We start from the raw sequence: 21,417 nt of genomic DNA, 5'->3' as shown, positions 1-21,417 counted from the left end.
TTCCTATCTGTAATTTATTCACCAACGGCGTGTCGCACCCATGATTTGCTTGAATTCCATCAATATATCTTTGTTGCGCCCATGTAGTGCTTGACTGATGAAACACATCCGTCTGGTTATAATGCAATTACTGTGATGCAATTTCCTATATAAATATTTACTGATCGACTGTTGCTTTTCTTATTGAGAATTGAATTGAAATGTAGTTGAACCAATTGACAGAAAATTTTGAATTATTTTGTATTTAATTTGTCATTTTGACAAAACATTTGTCAAAAATAAAGTGTGTTTGATAATACTTTAAAACCGATTATCCCATAAATTCCTAGCAGAAAAACCAAAATGCGAACAAAATTTAAAGAGAAATTATGTGCACAATTAAAGTAATACTCCCAGTCAACAAAAAATAGTAGAAATATCATTTGTATATCAATTTTTCTGGACTAATTTCTATACCGTACTTTATACCATTATACCATTAAATCTTAATAAATAATTATCTTCTATATATATAAAAATAACTCCAGAACGCACGAACCGATTTCGACAATTTTGCATTCGTTGGAAAGGTCTCGGGCTCCGCAAGGTTTATAGCTAAGAAAATTAGTGGTGCATGGCATCGTGCCCTAACGCAAATTGCTGGAACTTCACGCACCGTAATTAAAAATTCGAGTAATAAAAATAATCAATAATTGTTGTAAATAATTGCAAATAGATTATCTTCTCTTCTATGTATATAAAAATAAGTCGGGTTTTCCTTCCTGACGAAATAACTCCAGAACGCACGAACCGATTTCGACAATTTTGCATTCGTTGGAAAGGTCTCGGGCTCCGCAAGGTTTATAGCTAAGAAAATTAGTGATGCATGGCATCGTGCCCTAATGCAAATTGCTGGAACCTCATGCACCGTAATTAAAAATTCGAGTAATAAAAATAATCAACAATTATTTTAAATAATTTCAAATAGATTATCTTCTTCTATATATATATATATAAAAATAAGTCGGGTTTTCTTTCCTGATCAAATTTTTCCTTTTCAAATATAAAACAAACAAAAAATTTCTTCATCTTTCTCACGAAACCATCTGGTGGCGAAACGGAGTTCGTCGGGTTTGCTAGTCTATATATAACATTCATTAGTTTTTTAATTATTAATAATTAATATTTGTGTTCTAATTTTGATGAGATAATAAAGCTTTCACGGTTTATAACTAAGGAACAGATTCTGTCGCATAACAGAAACATTTTATGGCAAGGTCTTGCTACGCTCCAACTCCCATACATTATGCTACTGAATCATACTGAATACCGTCGAAATGTCATGTATTTGCTGTGCATTCAGGCATTTTACACATAAACTGCAACGCCACTCGTATGTTATGGAGCTGAGTCAGAAAGACCCCGTTATCTAAGATCATTTTTTAGAAATTTGTGCGGCTTCTAGGTTAGGTTTCCTATCTGACAACCTGAGAAATATGCCTGATTGCACACTGGCTTTTGGCTTTTGTCAATATTTTGTACGGAAAGTTCTTAATAACATGGCCTTGCCATAACATTTTTCTGTTATGCGACAGAATCGGTCCCTTAGTCTTTAGAATAACATCCAATTCAATTTAATAGAAATGCGACAGAATTGATTCCTTAGTCTTTAGAATAACATCAAATTCAATTTAATAGACATTCTGGAACATTCGTATCCTAATCATACACGGTTTATGGCAATAATTTGTAACAATCGGTTTTTAATTGTGATCACATTAAAAATATTAGTATTACAAAATTCTAATAATAAAAATATATCAAATATAGATAGGCTAACTTTCTAAAAAACACACATTTAAGAAGTATTATGAAAAGCTTACAGAACTTTCAAATTCTGATAGCTGTTCAAAGAAAAATATAATGATGAAATAAATAAAATATTTTCTTAAAATTATTAAATTAATATTGTTGGAGTATTTTGTCTGTATTTAAATCACATTGTTTAATATGGATAAAAAATCATATGATGAGAATTCGGTCGTTTTAATTCGAAACAGAAGCCAGGTTTTCTTCGTTTTAATATGATTCAGAAAATCGAATAACTCGCATGATTCAAACAAAAAATTCGCATTTAAAAACAAATCGACTTAATAAATAGAAAATTCATAGCCATTATTTAAAATTTCAATATTCGGATGATTAGTTTCATTTTAATATGAATCAGAAATCGAATGACTCGCATGATTCAAATAACATTTGCATTCAATAACAAATCACTTAAAATATACAACAAGAAGCAAATAACGGCATAGGAAAAATTCATATAAATACCAATATAAATTAAAATTTTAAATATTATTCCAAATTTCAACTTTTAATGATAAAACTGAAGTATGTGACTAGAAACTAATACAATTTAATAAGACCAATTTTATTCTCATATTGTAACATCAAATAGTAAAAAATTCCTAAACAAATAAACTATACAAATAACAAATTGATTTCTTATCAAGATCGGCCAAAATTTACATGCATAATATACGAATTAATGCTATAAGTAAGTTGACGTGATTGGATTATTTGATAAGAAATAAAGCATAAAAACATAACAAACGTATAATAAAAAAATATTCATATCGTTCGTTGATAAATTAAACAAACAAGCCATCTATTGTTTTAATACGCAAGTCCATTGTTTTATTCAAAAGCTAAAATGCACGTGACGAAATAAGAAATTGCTAAACTAATTGAATTTATAAAAGATTAGGCCATACATTATGAATATAATGAATGCATTTATTTAATAGATACTAATCGTCTTTTAAATGCGATTTTTCAAAAATCATTATCTAGCTATTTATCATAAGACATAGCTAAGATGACTACATTTAAATTGGGAAAACGTGATCAAAGAGAACAGAATATAAATTACTGATTTTAAATCAATATGTAACATACTTATAAAAAATTAATAGTTTTTAAACTATCCCAAAAAATCATACCATCAATCTCAGTGTCGCACATTTGACTTCTCAAAATATGCAATCTACTTTACCATGTTAAGTTTGTCTATATCATTATCTTGAAGAAAAAAGTATAAAATTCTTACTTTCCAAATGAAGTCGATTAAATATTAACATATTTAGAAACTTATTGACAATTGCCATATTACTTCAGCATATAGATGACCAATAATTCAGTATATACAATGTACGTCTGTATGTAGTAGGATTTTAACGCGATGAATTTTGTTGAAAGAAGTACTAAAACTGAGTGTTTAATTTAAGCAATTACCAGTTTTTAAAGAACTTTAAAGAAATAAAATTTGGTGATAAACAATAATGAATAAAAAAAACAATTTACAAAAAAAAATCTATATAAATTACTAAAGCATATTTTCTACAGCGATGATATTCTGTATGAATGAAAAAACGATCACGATCATTAAATCCATGTTTTTGATTCAACATAAATGCATTTGCTTTTATATATGCATTTGCTTTTCATTTTGCTGGTATCACCAAGTCTCTATCATTAGGAATTGGATGTTTTTTGAATCATTCAAATCGGATGCACTGTTTTCTCAAAAACTTAATTTCCATTTCCAGCACTCTTTGCTTCATATCTCCGAAACGGCTGAACCAACTTTTGCCAAAAACTAATCAGCACGCCTCCTTATGAGTAGGAATTGAATATTTTAAATACATATACACACTATACACACATATACACATAAAAAAATCAAGTTAAGAATGATAACATTCTAGATCCTCCCCCCCACGAAGTAATGCCTAAGGCGGTTTCCGTGGGGATCAGAGGCAAGGGCAAAGCGAAGGTTAGAGTCGGTATTATACCAGGGCGGTATTGAGTCCAACATACCCAGACAAAACACCAGTCTGGGGTGCATAAAAGCATTTCCTTCGCTATACCAAAAAAAACACATACACATCCATTTTTTGTAAGATAAGACAAAATGTTCAGAAAACTCTCAAACGTGAAGATATGCACAAATTTTCATGTATGATTTTTAATATAACTTACACTACGGAAAGTTAAAAAATGATTATTTAATTAATAAAGCTTATTTATATTGCATTATTCTAAATCATTATACACACACTTGTATACATATATGCATATTAAACATATGCATACTATCGCACATAGAGGCATGAAATTAGTTTAAAATTGATTGATTTATAGATAGACTTTAAAAATTACTACACTATCGATTAACGATACTTGATTACATATATGATTTCAAACAAAGACAACAAATACCAATAATTAACCAACGCACACATAATTCAACAAAAATACAAATTAAACTCTTGTTTGCTTTATATTCTCTACGACCGTGGCCGAGTTTGTAATTTTATTTTTGCTTTGTTTTAAATACGAATATTTTCATTAAAACAACAATGAGCAAAAATCAGGCCAACACTTTATCATTTCATAACGATGGATGAACAATGATTACAAAGAGGAAGTATGCAAATAGTTTAACAAATAAAATATAGACGTATGAAAAGTATGTAAATATAAATAAATTGAAATAAAGAAATGATGACAATAATTTGAATGAGACTTATATTTTCATTAAGTAAACTAAATAATTTTTCTACTTTGTGGAAGCGTTTATATTTATATCAAAATTAAAATATTAAGAAATAATTGTGTAAATTGTTATTATGAATTGTCAAGAACAATTTGATTTTATTTTTATACTGATATATTTTATGAAATTAAACAAATTCAGATATATCTAAGCCTATAACGCAAAAAAATAATCGGAAATATTTTTTTATATATCTTTACGATTCAAAACATTTCTGAATATTTTGTTATACATTAGGAAAAATATATGTATGTGTGTGTGTTAATTTCGTTTCGAGAACACGGATCAACCGATTTGAATGATTCAAAAAACATTCAATTCCTATTGATAAGAAGGCGTGCTAATTAGTCTTTGGCCAAGGCAGGTCCAGCCGTTTCAAAGATACGAGGCAAAAAGTGCCAAGAGTAGTAATTCCATTTTTGAGAGAATGGAGCGTCCAATTTTAATAATTCAAGAATCATTTTACTTGTATTGACATGATGAAGAACAAATTAAATTTTTGGGAAGACAGGTCCAGCGGTTTTCGGAGATCTAGTAATAAAAGTGAAAATAAATGCCATCTGGCGGCCAAAATGACACATTAGACCCATGCACATCAAATAATCAGATATTTTATAGAGATTTTAATAATACGTATAATTTTTGGTTACATTTCTATGGGTTCCGTAACATACCGTTAGAAATGGCGCTTACGCGCTTCGATATTTCGTCTCTATGCATTGAAAAAAAGTTCAAAATTTCCAAAGTATTTCAAAATAAAGAAAACATTTTTCTTCAAAAAGTTTTTTTTTCCAAAAAGCCATTTTTTTCAAAAATTTAAAATTTCTCAAAAATCTATTTTTTTCAAAATTTAAAAAAAAAATCTTTTTTAAAAAAATATTTTTTGGTACGGAAGTTCCAGCAATATGCCTTAAGGAATGGTGCCATGTGCCCCACTAGTTTTAATTTTAAATCTAACTTTTCGCAAAATAAAACCTCTCTGCAATTTATATGACAGCTTCTGTGATTCTGTCCTATCTTATTATTCTCAGAATATCCAGGTGCAATACTACAAAAGCCTAGTTTAAATATAACATTCTTATGAACATCTGCCTTACAACCGCTACCGTTACATCAATGTATCTGTAAGAAACCTAATAAAAATACCAATTGGCACATCATATGATCACTGCGTTCCAGCTAAATTTGAAAAAATAAACTCGCAGTTTATTTATCCATCTCTGTCATGGTTTCAATCAATGCCGAATGGCCACGTACTTTAATATGTCTAATGTAATTACGAGGTTGCGGCTCTATACGCGAAATAAACAAAACGGCAGTTGCGCAAATACGTAAAACGTGCGAATTTTTACTGCGAAACGCAAAATCGTGGATACAAAGAATGCGAATCTTAACACTTGACATAATGCACCATAGCCTGATAATAAAAAAATAACAGAAATGAGGTATTTGCGCTATTCTGTACTAACACAGTAACTAAATGTGATTTTGAGAACACAGTCTATTTAAAAGATCTAATAATTACAAAAAAGATTTTTTTTACCGTAGGGTAAGTTATGGTAATCGCAAAAAAATCGAAATTGAACATTTTTATATACCTTTACGTTTCAAATATTTTTGAACATTTTGGCATACCTTAGAAAAAATGGATGTGTGGGTGCGGATACAAATTTTTGTCGACGATTTCGGGAACACCGATCAACCGATTTGAATAATTCAAAAAACATTCGATTCGCATTGATAAGGAGACGTGCTGATTGGTTTTTGGCGAAGGCAGGTCTAGCCGTTCCGAAGATACGGGGCAAAAAGTGCCAAAAACGGTAACTCAGTTTTTAAAAGAACGGAGCATCCGATTTTAATAACTCAAAAAACATTTTACTTCTATTGACAAGATCAAGAACTGATTAAATTTTTAGGAAGGCAGGTCCAGCGGTTATAGACTCCCAATAAAAATAAGTTAAAAAAATGCCATTTGGCGGTCAAAAATATTTATTAAACATATGTACATCAAATTATCAGATATTTTTTAGTTTTTAATAATGTGTACACATTTCGTGTAATTTTTTTTCAGTTCCGTACTAAGATTTTTAATTTTAAAATTCACGTATATGATTCAAACAAATGTCCTCAACATTTTCGAAATTATGGAATAACCGATTCGTTCCGTCAAAAAATCCGATTCGCTAAATTTATGATTACTCGATGTTTCTAATCATTCTGCAGCGATTGACACCCAATTTCGAAAAAGAATATGTGGATGTGTAAACGGCCGGGCCGTTTCTTCGTAATTAAATATTGAAAACAAATTTTGATAATTTTGATACAAAATTTTATAATGATTGAGATCATGGTCATGCTAAATATACGACAAATGATTTAATTTTATAAATTCATCAAACCTTAATAAGTCAAAATTTGTATCCATCATGATTACAGTTTATATCAAAATGATGAACCTCTTTAATCAGATACATTTATGGTACAATTGTAATTAGGCAAGTTCTGAGGTAATCTTGTGCTATTTTACCACCATTTTTTAAAACAAATCTTTTTTATAAGAAAAATATTCAAATATACTAATGTAATGCAACATTGATATTAAGATAATTATATTCTAATTATTAAACTGGATATTTTGACAAATTATCATTACTTTAATTTTTATTTCCAACAATGATTTATGGCCATATCAAATGTATAATGGAAATTCCAACATAACATTTAGTACAATTATAATTCAAATTGTGCTATTATTTTTTAAAACCAAGCAAAATCACATATAAGAACGAAAATTATTCAAATAATCTAATGAAGTGTATTATCAACACTTGTCGAGTATATTCTTATTATTAAACTGTATATTTTGACAAATTATCATTAATATTTTAAGTTTCAACGATGATTTATGGCCTTGTAAACTGTATGACGGAAATTCCTACGTAGCATTTAGTACAATTATAAGTAAGCAAGATTGGAAGTTGTGTTAAAAGTATTCAAATAATCTAATAAAATACAATATCAACATCCTGCTAATCATATTCATACTATTGAACTGGGTATATAAATATTTTTAAAAATTATCAATGCGTTATTTTTTGAATTTCGACGATGATTTGTGGCCTTGTAAAATATAAGATGGATATTCCTGCATAGTTCAATGTTATTACTATAATTATCCACGTGTCTGAAATATTTTCTGTTTTTATAATCGCTTGGAACAAAATAAAAATGAAAGAAGTCTATTTCAATGTAATTAGCTCTTTTTTTGACGACTTCATAAACATAAACAAGCACTTAGAGGTTGTGGGGCCTAGACAATATAATGGTCATGGTTTAAATACTGGTCAAGGTTATCGACAAACAAAGTATGTTACATATATTACATATACAAAATCATTAATAATAAAATTTAAGTAATACATATATGGAAAATGGCATTTTGACGATTGTACGAAATATTTAAAAACTGTAAAAAATATTTAAATTTTTTTAAAAATATTTAAATTGGTAAATTAAGGGGGTCTTCCTATGTGAGATGGGTTGAAAAAATCGATTTTTTTTTCATAAATTGCTCCCTTAACATGTCTAGAATACGGTAGTAAAGCGATTTTAGAAAATTCGAAGTCGTTTTAAAGATACGGCAGCTAAAAGAAAGAGCGGTTCGGAGCGCTGAGTTGGCAGGCAGTTAGAAACTTTAAACGCGTTTTTCTCAAAACTGTGTTTTTCAAACTTTCCTCCATAGTATCTCAGAAACGGGCACACTCAATATATTTAAACGCATGGAATGAACTATTATCAATCGAAATTTTTTTATAGCAAAAAACAAAAAAACGCCTAATTTGCAACTTTTATTTCAAATGTCTATCAAAAATCCATTTTTTTTTATTCATTTGATTATAGGTCATTCCGTGCTTTTAAGCCTACAAATTAAAACGCCGTTTATTTTTTTTTTTTCAGATAAGCCGATCAGCCGGAATCGTGGAGGAAGTGGGAGCTCTTTTTTTTCGAGGCGGGGGTGTTCAGAGCGCTGTAACTCTAGTTTGACTTAACATTTTTAGCTGAAATTTTATATTTATACTGTCCAAATATGTGTTAATAAATGATAAAAAACTTGAAGCTCTAAATATTTACTGGTCGTAGAAAAAAAAATCCTAAAATATCCCTAAAAAACAGGCCGTTATATAGGAAGACCCCCTTAAAAGCGAAATATGCTGAGGACCTGATAAGTCAAATTTAAAACGTAGATATAATAGTTTAAAAGTTAGTAGTTTTTTTTAATATCATACTCATTTACTTATGTCAGTTCAAGACAAGTTAATTGCTTGCAGTATAACTCTACTATCCCGTTGATAGTAATTATTAGTCATGTACTGTTTGTCCATTTATTTACGTAGAAAGTGGTAACGAAGAAAATAAATATAGACACATGTACTTGTGTTTTTTTAAAAAAGTAATTGCGATGCAACAATAACATGGGTTCATTATGCTTGAAATGATAATAAGCGTGTGATAAATTTAAAACATTCACTTACGAATTTACATATGCAGACGCTTGTAGAATGTGTACTAGAATTTCAATGCAATTCAACGAAGTTGCACTTTGATGTATTATTATTCTCAGGCATGATTTTTTATTATCATTTGTATGTCATCAACAACATTTTTCTCTAACATTCTTTAAAAATTTATTGAGCAACATGACGATGAGAAAAAAATTAATATGAAAACCAAATGAAGACTTAGCGTTTTTGAAATCCTTTTGAACATTTATTACATACAATTAAAGAATAATCTCGCGCAAAGCAAATACCGATAAAAAAGTGATGTAATTTAAATGACAAATTTAATTTTTATTCAATTGTATTGAGCTCTGATGTAAGGTTTTTGGCCTTGCAATCACCAGGTTCTAAGTTAAGTTGACCCTTCGAACAACCTGATAAAAAGCAATATATCAATAAGTAATATATCAATTTTCATTTCAAAATATAGATCAATATACATTTTAAATGAAAACCTTACGGGGCATTGCTGCATATAGACACACACACACACACACATATATATATATATATATATATATATATACACATATATATTGTATGATTCTGAATTTGATGTCGACATATGTATGTATTAAAAAAAGTCTAATAATCGGGAATTTAAAACTATGCTTACCGAACATATTAATACTTTAAAGCACAATATAGACTTTTTTACCCAACTATGCTACATTTTAAAGAAAATGTATACAAAAGAAGAATTTGTGAAGAATCTTCCTTAACCATTTATAATGATAAAACAATTAATAAAAGGAATGAACTCAACATGTGCGACACAAATATCCTCTATAATCTATATAGATAGTATTAGCAAATTTCTTACAAACAATAAACAATGTACAAAATACTCACAACTAACTAGTTCCATAGATATTACAATCCTAGTAAAAAGATTTTTTTAAAAAATCCAGTCATTTTTATGTCTCCAACTATAGTTCACAGATCACACATATATTTCACACTTACTCTTGTGTTATAATTTAATGTTAGTATACATGTGAAATAATGTAATAATTAGTAATTTTAATGTTTATATTACATAGTGAAGTGCATTACCGTATTCTCATACCATGATTTATTTTTCTATTCTTAACACTTAAGATTAGCAAACTGTAAGTATTTTTACTTTTTACAACTTCTCAAACTCAATTATTTCAGTTTTTTTTAATTTAAATTCTAGTTTTTACTGAATGAAGTAGTTAGTACTATAGCCGAAACGTATGGGTTTTATAATAAATTATTAAAGAAATAAATATTTTTGTATTAATGTTTTGCCCAGTTATTAGTCTTTGTTAAAATTATATATGTAATAAAAACAAAAAAGTTTTTTAAAAAAAACAACATTTTTTTATTTATTTACTGTCGACGTTTCGGAACAAGGTACGTTCCATCAGATTTAAACAAACAATATATTTAAGAAAAGAAGAAAATGGTGGATTTTTTATATAAAATGAATAAAATTGTAGAAGAAATAATATTACAGAAATATGACAATATAAAACAAAATGATAGTAATTAAATTAGTTGATTGGATTATATAACAAAATATTAGAAACGTTAGAAAATTAGAAAGTTAAAAAAAGTTAAGGAAAACAGAATTAATTACTTGTATGATTGATTTTACAGTAACACTTTTTCACTAAAAGTCGTATAAATTTCTTTTCAGGCGAAGAAATAAATATTATATATAATAGTAATGTTGTATACATACATACATACATACATACATACATACATACATATACATTTATATATATGTACAACATTACTATTAGAAATATATCTACCAATAATATCATTGCAAATAGAATAAAACCTTGAGTTACCTTCTAATAATGAATAACATCACAACAGCTCATAAAACACATGAGAATAATTTTAATTGCTGTATAAAATGAATAAATGATTAATTAAATAAATAGTTCATTGCTCTGTTAACATCGTTGTTTAAATCAGGCTGATGATAATGCTAAGTTAAAACCTTATATCGAACAAATCTTGTATCGGTAGTAACAGAATTTCAATAGATAATATAAGTCATCTTTGAAAATAACCAATGTGCATTTCTAGTTTACTGTTTGAATAGTTACAGTTATACCACGCTCACCGCACATAATCGAATCTATAAATTTACCGTATTGTTTCAAAGCTAATTAACTAATCATTACAAACCAACGAAAACGTTATAAATAGTAATATATTAGTAAAAAAAACTTCTAAGCTAACTTTTTCCGTATTTTGATTCATCTTCGATGGCTTAGTTGTTGGAGCATTAACCTTCCAACCAAAAGGTTCCAGTTTTGATACATGCTTCGGATAGTCTGATGTCAAGCAGTAGTGGCATCGGTTTTCCCTTAAAAATATAGTTAGCAATATGTTTTCGAGTGAAAATAGCCCGTTCTCATCAATAGTGCGCTCAATTAAAAGTCTTGAGTATTACAAAATTCTAGCAATAAAATATATAAAGTAGTGATAAGCGAACCACTGGGATGCTTTCTAATAAGCATCCTAGTTGCAGCATTATCACAACAGTTACGTCTCAAGTTCTAGTAGTTGTCCAAACAAATAAGTAAAAAGGCTTTCCAAGGTTCCCGACGTTCTTGTTTCGATGTAATTAATTTTAGATCATTATTTCAAAAGAGTAAAAAAAATTGCAAAATAATATTGTTCTTCTTCAACATTTTACTGAATCATTAGAAATCCATCATCAGTATAAAGTAGTAACATTGTATCCTTATATAATTGTGAATTGTCTGTAACTGGCGGCTCGATGATTTATGAGCCCAATAAAGTAATAAAAAAAATATTAAGCCAATTTTTAATTGTATCACCATTTAATAAGTTTACGCATTCATGTCTGATTAGTGTCTTGTCTAGAAAGTTCATTGGTCTCTGCACGCACAGGAAGATATTCTGGTTTCACTGCATGCACAAGAGCAATAAATATAGTATGGAATGAAAGACACGAAATTACACCTCGCACAGCAAGTTGAAAATTCTTCAAATACTCGGAAGAAAATGGCAAAACTTCGACTTCAATAAGAATACAGACAAACAGACAATACAGACAATACAGACAAACTTGATATACTAGATTGGTAGAATTAATAGATACAGCTACCTGATATGTAATCGATATCCCTATACAATGTTATATATGTATATATATACATATGAGATGTGCGTCAAAATTCTATCTTCATATGAAGGTTTTTATATAGGCTATTTTTACAGCAACTTAAAACTGCGGTCTATTTTAAAATACCAACGTGAAATTGAGCAATGAAAATTGTGTGCAAAAACCAAAAACTGATTCTCTCGACAAACTTCAAACTTCTGTAATCACATATATCTTACAATCTACGATTCCATAATTATAAGATGAGACTCTATATAGATTATATTTGCACCATTCTGTTATAAGATTTTGATATTGATAGATACATATGATTTTAAATCATCATTGTACAACATTTAAATCGAAAATTTGTTTTATATTGAGCAAATATTTTGAAATCGTTAAAACCATTTAAAAATAAACAAAAAACCACTTAGAAACAGCTCATAAAGTGTATGTCATGTAAATATACTCGATGTATTGCTTTTCCAAAATTAATCTAATAAGGAGGCGTCCATTAATCACGTGATCGATTTTTCGAGGATTTTTGGACCTCCCTCCCCCTTTGTGATACGTGTGGTAATCAAAATTGCCCCCCCTGCCCCAACACACATTACGTGTATTTATAGATACGAGAAAAAATTATAAAATTTTTGATATTTTTTGAAAATGTTTGATTTTTTTTAATTCAGGTAAAAATAAACACATGTGATATCTTACCATACACCTCCCCCCACATTATAATTCGTAATTTTTTGTCAAACCCACCCTCCCCACTAAAAATCTCTTGTAATTAATGGACGCCCCCATGGATAAACAATGTTAACCTTACATTATTTGTAATTTAAATTTAATATATGTATAGAGAGACATCTGCTTTGATATTGATAGAGATTGATAGATCTTAGTTTAAATCGTCATATGTTTAACCATTTAAATCGATAATTCGTTTTAGATTGAGCAAATATTTAGAAATCGTTAAATCCATTTAAAAATAAACAAAAAACCACTTGGAAACAGTCCATAAAGTGAATGTGATGTAAATATATTCGATGTATTGCTTTTCCAAAATTAATCTAATAAGGAGCCTCCATTAATCACGTGATCGATTTTTTAAAGATTTCTTGGTGATACATGGTGATATTCAAAATTAACACCCCTGCCTGAAACATCACGTGTATTTTTATTTACGAGAAAAAATCGTTAATTTTTTTGAAAATCTTTGGAGTAAAAAATAAATACACGTGATATCTTACTATACCCTCTCTACCCCACGTGATACTTCGTGATGTTTTGTCAAACCTCTCCTCTCCCTAAAAACTTCACGTGATTAATGGACGCCCCATTGAATAATGGATTAGGTTTTCAATATACATAAAAATACCCCAAAAATTAATATAAAAAGCAATGACTAATTAAACAACTTCTCAATAATTAGTATTATTATTTCTGAGTAAGTAACTATAATTAAGTAGCATGATTTGTACAGTATTAGATTTTAATAATTTTGCACAGTATAATATGAGAAACTATAAACTAAAACAATATTTTAATGATTAAATAATTTATGTGATATTGGTGTTCCACATAAAACATGGCAACTGATGGAGATTGTAGAGTTAAACTTTTTACTGACAATAAGTAAGCTCGCTATTTTTATAAAAATTAAGTAAACTTAGTAGAATAATTTAATCTATTCATACACGCATATTATCATAAAGTTACAAAGTTCTTTATCAGAAAAAAGACCTTTAGTTGGTGAATAAAACACCAAAAAATGTCATTGTCCCATAAGTATAAGTGAGTTAGATTTTTTATCAAAGATATCACTTTTATTAAAAAAGATTAAAAATATCAGAATAATCAATATCAATAACTTATCATCACAGACTTTTTAGATACTCAAACAATATGAGTTATCAGCTGTTCACGTCATAGGCACGCTTGAACTTTGGCCATGCTTATCAGATACGCTAAATGGCTGACATAAATATCTAAACTAGCTGTAAGTGGAATTCTGTCTTAAGGCAATTAGGGCATCGTGCCTTAAGGCAAATTGCTGGAACTTCCCGTACCAAAAATTATTATTTTTTTTTAAAACGATTAACATTTTTGAAAAAAATTTACTTCGAGAAAATAAGATTTTTGAGAAACTATAAATTGGACAAAAAATTAGTTTTTTTTGAAAAAAAAAAATTTTTTTTTAAAAATTCTTTTTTTTGAAAAAAATTTTTCTTTTTTGAAAAAAACATATTGTGGAAGATCTGAACTTTTTTTTCAAAGCAATCGTACTGCTTTAACTACATAGGGACAAAATAGAAAGCGCGTAAGCGCCGCGTCGCTGTCTAGCGCATAAGCATTGGTACGGAACCGATAGGAATGTTAACAAAATGTATACTTATTGTTAAAATCTCTATAAAATGTCTGATAATTTGATGTGCATATGTCTAATGATCATTTTTGACCGCCAAATGGCTCATTTTTTTACTTTTTCCTCTATATCTCCGAAACCGCTGGACCTACCTTCATGAAAGTTGTATCAATTCTTCATCTTGTCAATACAAATCGGACGCTCCGTTCTCTTAAAAACTGAGTTACCGTTTTCGGAACTTTTTGCCCCGTATCTTCGGAACGGCTTGACCTGCCTTTGCCAAAAACTAATCAGCACGTCTCCTTATCAATACGGATCGAATGTTTTTTGAATTATTCAAATCGGTTGATCCGTGTTGTCGAAATCGTCGACGAAAATTTGTATCCGCACATACATACACACACGTACATACATACACACACACACACACATACACACACACACACACACACACACACACACACATACATCCATTTTTTCTAAGGTATGCCAAAATGTTCAGAAACCTCTGAAACGTAAAGATATATAAAAATTTTCATTTTCGATTTTTTTGCGATTACTATAACTTGCCCTACGGGAAGTTAATTAATCAACAAAATGTTAAATATGTTACTATAAATGTTCGTTATTATTTGGTAAAAGTATACATTTTTACCTTCATTTCATTTTTAATTTATGTTCTAATTTATAAATTTCCTTTTGTTGCAGTTAAATGAATAGAAAAATATTGCGGACATCGAAAACTTGCAGAATTAAATTTCCCAATTAAACCGAGATTAAACAATAGTCCTCGCATTGCTCAAACCGTCTCTTTCAATTTAAAACATTTTCATATCAATCAATGTATATATATGAGCCTGTCGTGTCGTAATCGGTAAGGAAGTGGAAATAGCACAAACTAGTCCCAAATTGGATCCCAATATCGGCCAAGCTCGATGTCACGCAGTATATGATGTCAAGTTTCCACTTGAGTTACAGATCTTCTTTCGTGGACATTGCTGCATCAGAGACAAGTTAAGCGTATTAAATATACATATCTAATACGCTACAATGTACGTGGTTCATATGAAGAATGAATGGTGAACCACTGGGTTGCACTCTCATAGAAAAATCATAACTAGTTGGAATTGGTATTTTGATCGATTTAATCAATAAAAATAAATTAATTTATGAGTTATTAAAAGTATTCCGAGTGGATTTATTACTCATAATTGAGAACGAACGATCACTTAAACAACTTAAAATATTTTCTAAAAGCATATTTCTCAAATTAATGATTTTTAAAATTGAACCAGTTTCCATAGGATTTTAATGGCTTAGCATGTTCATTAAGACCTGGTACTCTATCGTTATACCAAGTAAATTGTCTAATTTTATTTTTAACAAACGTCAAAAAAACTACTCATTTTTTCAAACTTTGATGAATTTTTAAAATTAAACTACTTGTCGAAAGACCGTAATATTTCAGTAAGTTATATAAAACCATGATATATATGGCCAAATAAAGTTCCATAAAAATCGGCTTACATTTTTTTCACAACAGTTGATGACAAGCAAACGGGTCGATAAATTTTCACCTAACACTAATCAGTATCATTCCCAACTAATATCTTTTGACTAACAATTTTTGATGTTTTTTAAATCGATTCGGTAGTATGAGCTTAAATGTGGACGAGAAGTTTAACACTCTTTTCCAAATGACAAAGAAACGGCTTGGCAGATCGTCGCACAAAACTGACAAACGATAGTCCTCATGGCTTTTAAATTTCTGACATCGGTTCAGGCGTTTTTGAGAAAACGTCGATGAAAGGTCTAATTTTGACAAATGCCAAAAAAACTATACCAATTTTTGTAAAATTTGACGAATTTTTAAAGTTAAACGAGTTGTCGTGGGGCCGTGATATTTTAGTATGATCTAGAAGACTATTGTATCTACCATCAAAAAAATAATAATAAAAATCGTGAAAAAAATTTATTTATTTATTACGAAAATTTTTTCACTTTTCTGCGGTTTACAAAGAAACGGTCCAAAAGAAACGCTAGTCCTCATCGAGATACATCGAATGGCTTTTAAATTTTTAAAATCGGTCCAGCCGTTTTTGAGAAAACATCGATTTACGGCAAAAAATCTGTTCACATACACACACATACATACTTTTTCCAAATTTGGTCTTATTCGATTCAGAATGGCTTAAAACGCCGAGAAAACATAAAATTAGTATATCAGATTTTTTGATGAAAACAACTTCTCCTTCGGGAAGTTAACAACAAAAAAAAAAAAACTATCCGTTGTGTAGTCTTCTAAAAAGTGACGATGTTAAGGAGAAGATAATGGTAGCTCATAAACGTGTTAAGTTTTGCAATTAAAAAAATAAGAGAGAAAGGAAATCTTTAAAGTTATAATCGAATAACTCTTCTCGTGTATAATAGCAATTAAATATAACGGTGGCTTATCGATGGAGTTATAGAAATTGAAAAAAAATATGGATCAAGCACGCGTGAATTGTTTGTTTGTTTGAAACGATTTATTTATTCAACAGTGTGATACATAAGACTAAGAGTGAGTGAGGAAAAGCTTTGTTTAAGGATAAGATAAGCCAAATGGATTCAGTAATTGATATGTATTTTATCTTTCAACACGAAGCATCCAATACAAACACAAGTTAGATGTTTGAATTCAAACGACAGTAAAAATTAACAGTATTATTTAATGAACTACATCTTGTCCTTGTCAATGCCATTGACTTTCTTCTGAATATTTTATTCAGCTTGCCAATATAAATCAGTTATTGTTTGCACGGCCATTAAAACCATAAATTAATTGAAATATTTTTATATAAATCTATGCCATCAGCTAATATATGAATTTACTTTTACTCTATTTGTCGTGGCAACTTTACTTCCACTGAATGTAGAGCCAATAAGCTATTAGCACCAGAAATTAAGCTGCTTATTAATACTATACAAAAAGCCTTAAAAATGCTGAACGCCGCCTATTGCAGTACTCTCTAATTGCATTAATTAGTATTAAATTGATTAAATTAGTGTATTTTTCTTAACCAAAAGTTCAAAAGTTGAAAGACGTTTGACGTCCCACTTTCTTGAAAGTGTTAAGTGGGTTATGACGCATCAATAACATTCTTGTTCTAATGATTGTCAGGAGTTGATTACATAGACCCGGACGTTTACACAAAATATACATACAAACTTATATAAATAGCTGTATACATATAAAATATATCTAAATTATTTAATATAGAACACAACAGGGGAAGAATAAATGATTAAAAACACAAAACCAAAATTAGACGGCTAGGAGAGCTTTATGTTACAAGGGTAAGTAATAACAAAGGGGTTTAAAAGGATCTTAAACGATATTAAAATATTTTTTCGCTTCGGTTGGACATGTAAACCGTCCTGTGTTCATAATATTGTCATAGCTACTGACCTATAATATTATTTGTATTAATTGCAGATTACTTTGATTTATAAAGCGTTTTATACGGTTTGGATTAATGGACTTATATTCAAATCGGTCAAATTTAAATTCCCAAATTATTTAATTTATACAATTAATAATTATTCAAATAATAGGCAATTTAAAGTCAATATATAGATTTATAAAGCGTTTTATACGGTTTGGATTATATTCAAGCCGATCAAATTTAAATTCCCAAATTATTTAATTTATACAATTAATAATTATTTAAATAATAGGCAATTTAAAGTCAATATAAATAACTGTTTTTCATCATTAAGATATATAGCAGCAAGGAGTCCCCCAAGGAAGTATTTTTGGCCCAATCCTTTTCAATATTTATTCTTTATGATAAACATTTCTATGACAAGACATGGGATATTTTTTATGTGTTTTAACACTTTGAAAAGTGCATATATTTGCAAGACCTGTTGTGTGTAATGGTACATGTGGATGATTGTTATACTGCTAATCAAATAAAGAGAAATATTAATAGCTGAGTAATAAATAAAATGTATTAAAATTTATTTTTATTGTTTTACTTTCACATTCTATTACAAAATATAATATCTGGTGACTTGAGATTTTCAGTAACATTCCCGGTCATCAAAGTGTTAATTATAGTTTTCGTTGATTTATGAAAAGAATTACTTGGAAACATGACAATTTTCTGAAAAAGAATAAATTATCAAAGGTATTATTGTCGTTTTTTGCACCGGTAGATGTTGCAACTAGCCCCAAACACGGGGTAAGTAGTAACACCAGACTTTTTCTACAAAATGGTTAACTTTGAAATAATGAACAATAGTTATAAAATTATTAATATTGGATTCGGTAAAGAAATAGCTATAGCATCTATTGATCTTTAAAACATATAGTCAGTGGATTTCAAGATATATTAATTTAAAAAAAACTGTTACAATAAGCCCATAGCGCCTGTACTTATTAGATTTACTATTTCCAGTTTATTTGGAACACGAATTGCATTAAGAATATATATCCATTGTATATGTTTTTTGTTTTATTGTTAATAAACATTCATTCTCCTGTAAATATGATTTTAAAATAATGCTTTATTCCAGATTTATTTATGATAAATCGCAAAAAAATCGAAAATAAAAATTTTTATGTATCTTTACGTTTCAAAGGTTTCTGACTAGTTTGGCATACCTTAGAAAAAATGGATGTATATGTGTGTATGTGTATCTGAGTGTATATGTGTATGTGTATGTGTGTGTGCGGATACAAATTTTAGTCGACGATTTCGGGAACACCGATTAACCGATTTGAATAATTCAAAAAACATTCAATTCGTATTGATAAGGGGACGAGCTGATTAGTTTTTAGCGAAGGCAGGTCTAGCCGTTCCAAAGATACGGAGCAAAACGTGCCAAAAACTGTAACTCAGTTTTTAAGAGAATCGAGCGTCCGATTTTAATATTTCAAAAGACATTTTACTTGTTTTGACAAAAAGGCAGGTCCAGCGGTTATAGACTCTCAATAAAAATAGGTTAAAAACATGTCATTTGGCGGTCAAGAATGTTTATTAGACATATGTATATTGAATTATCAGATATTTTATAGAGATTTTTAATAATGGGTACACCTTTTTGGGTAATTTTTTTTGGGATCCGTACCAAGATGTTTAATTACGGTACGGGAAGTGCCAGCAATATGCCTTAAGGCACGATGCCATGCAACCCATTAGCATATTTTTAAAATTAGTTGCTTTGAAAATAATCTTTATGAGATTTTAACATATCATATATATTCTTCAAGGATCTTAATCTCCTACAAAGTAACTACGTTATTTCTATTTTAAAGTCTCTTTTAAAATTCGATGCATGTTTCGATGTAAACAATTTGTAAATTGTAACAAATTGTTTGAACAGTTTAAACAGCATCTGTTTTGAAGCTAACAAACGTAAACAAATCGAAAAAAATAATGTAAACAAATTATAATTTCAAACCAAAATAATTAAAAAAAATGTTCGCCTAAAACTGATAATATATTTGTTTTATTACTAGACAAGAACATTTTATCTTTAGTTTAGGGACAAGAAATTTGACAGTGAATGTGACGTGAAAATATAAATATATAGCGAGATAAAAACTATATTAAAAACATTTCATCAATTATTTTCGTTTGTATGTAATAAAATACAAAAAATACAATAAATTAATAAACAAATAATTAGGTATTAAGCTTGGAAACGTGTAAACATTCATTAAACGATTATGTAAACAAAAATAAGAAATAAATAGCTGTCATTCGTAAACGTCAAATTATATTTTTAATTTAGAAATTTTGCCATAATATTGTTATTATAATTATAACGATGAGATTTAATTTGGTTTTACACAATTGAATACATTGAAGAATAATAAATCGTTTATAGGTAGAAAATAAATCGTTTATAGGTAGAAAATTATAACAAAAAAATACGAATATGTGTAGTCAAATAAAATCTATTACTTACAATCTGCTCTCTGACATTATTGTGAAAAATTTGTTCTCTTATATCGGCATCATCTTCCATTTTTGTGTATTCCCCAAATTACTTCTCTTCTGTATGCATATAACATGAACACCAGGGCCAGTTTTAAAATAAAAATGCATTTTTAGTTTCTTCAATAAAACATTTAACACACACACAATATAATCTCACTTATTCATATCACAGACATTAATTTTCATTTTGTTTGTACAATTGGCAATAGACATAACTCCATGACGGAGCACAAGCGACTGATTAAATGATCTGTTTTGCACAAGCAGCATGGGGAAGACGTAAATTATACTTGTATTGTGTACGTTCTATGCATCGATTGCGGTTAGTGTTGGTTTGTGTCTACACAAGCCAAGCGAACGCAACGAACGTCAGATGCTACCACATAGTAGTTGTATATTCGCAAGACCGGGATGAGAGACTCATCAATAACGCATTGCCAACATAACATTAATATGGTAAATGGCCATAGAGAGCTTTACAAAGATGGAAGAACAAACGGAAGCAGTTTTGGAAAATTTATACTGTGTAAAGTTCATATTGTTTATATAATTGTATTGAAACCAAGACAATATAAAAATATGATTTATTCATAAATAATAATAATAACAATTATCTCATAAAAAAGCTTTACAACTTTAATTTTTATGACGGGCAAGCTCTCCTCTAGCGGATTTTAAGTGAAGCTTGACGACCAACAAATATGGCGGATGACACATTATAAGTTGAATTTGCTTTCAACCAATATCTTTTGATGCAAAACGTGCATTTTTAGGTTAGA

At 29.0% G+C, this 21,417-nt stretch overlaps 1 protein-coding gene across 1 annotated transcript in view; it reads right to left on the bottom strand.

Moving 5' to 3' along the window:
• The window catches only part of LOC113371179 (protein Lilipod-like), a gene marked incomplete at its 3' end in the record, with an annotated part of 36,252 nt that extends 15,508 nt beyond the window's left edge, over positions 1–20,744 (bottom strand). The window contains 1 exon segment of the mRNA XM_026611822.1: positions 20,607–20,744. Within this exon segment, the coding sequence (XP_026467607.1) occupies positions 20,607–20,666 (60 nt within the window).
• Positions 20,745–21,417: the final 673 nt, after the last annotated feature.

This window comes from Ctenocephalides felis, unplaced genomic scaffold (genome assembly GCF_003426905.1).
Source record: "Ctenocephalides felis isolate EL2017-DRISC unplaced genomic scaffold, ASM342690v1 CF-g0.4_SCAFFOLD_01492, whole genome shotgun sequence".
Classification (NCBI taxonomy): Eukaryota; Metazoa; Arthropoda; class Insecta; order Siphonaptera; family Pulicidae; genus Ctenocephalides; species Ctenocephalides felis.
This window is presented reverse-complemented; position numbering and strand designations above follow the sequence as displayed.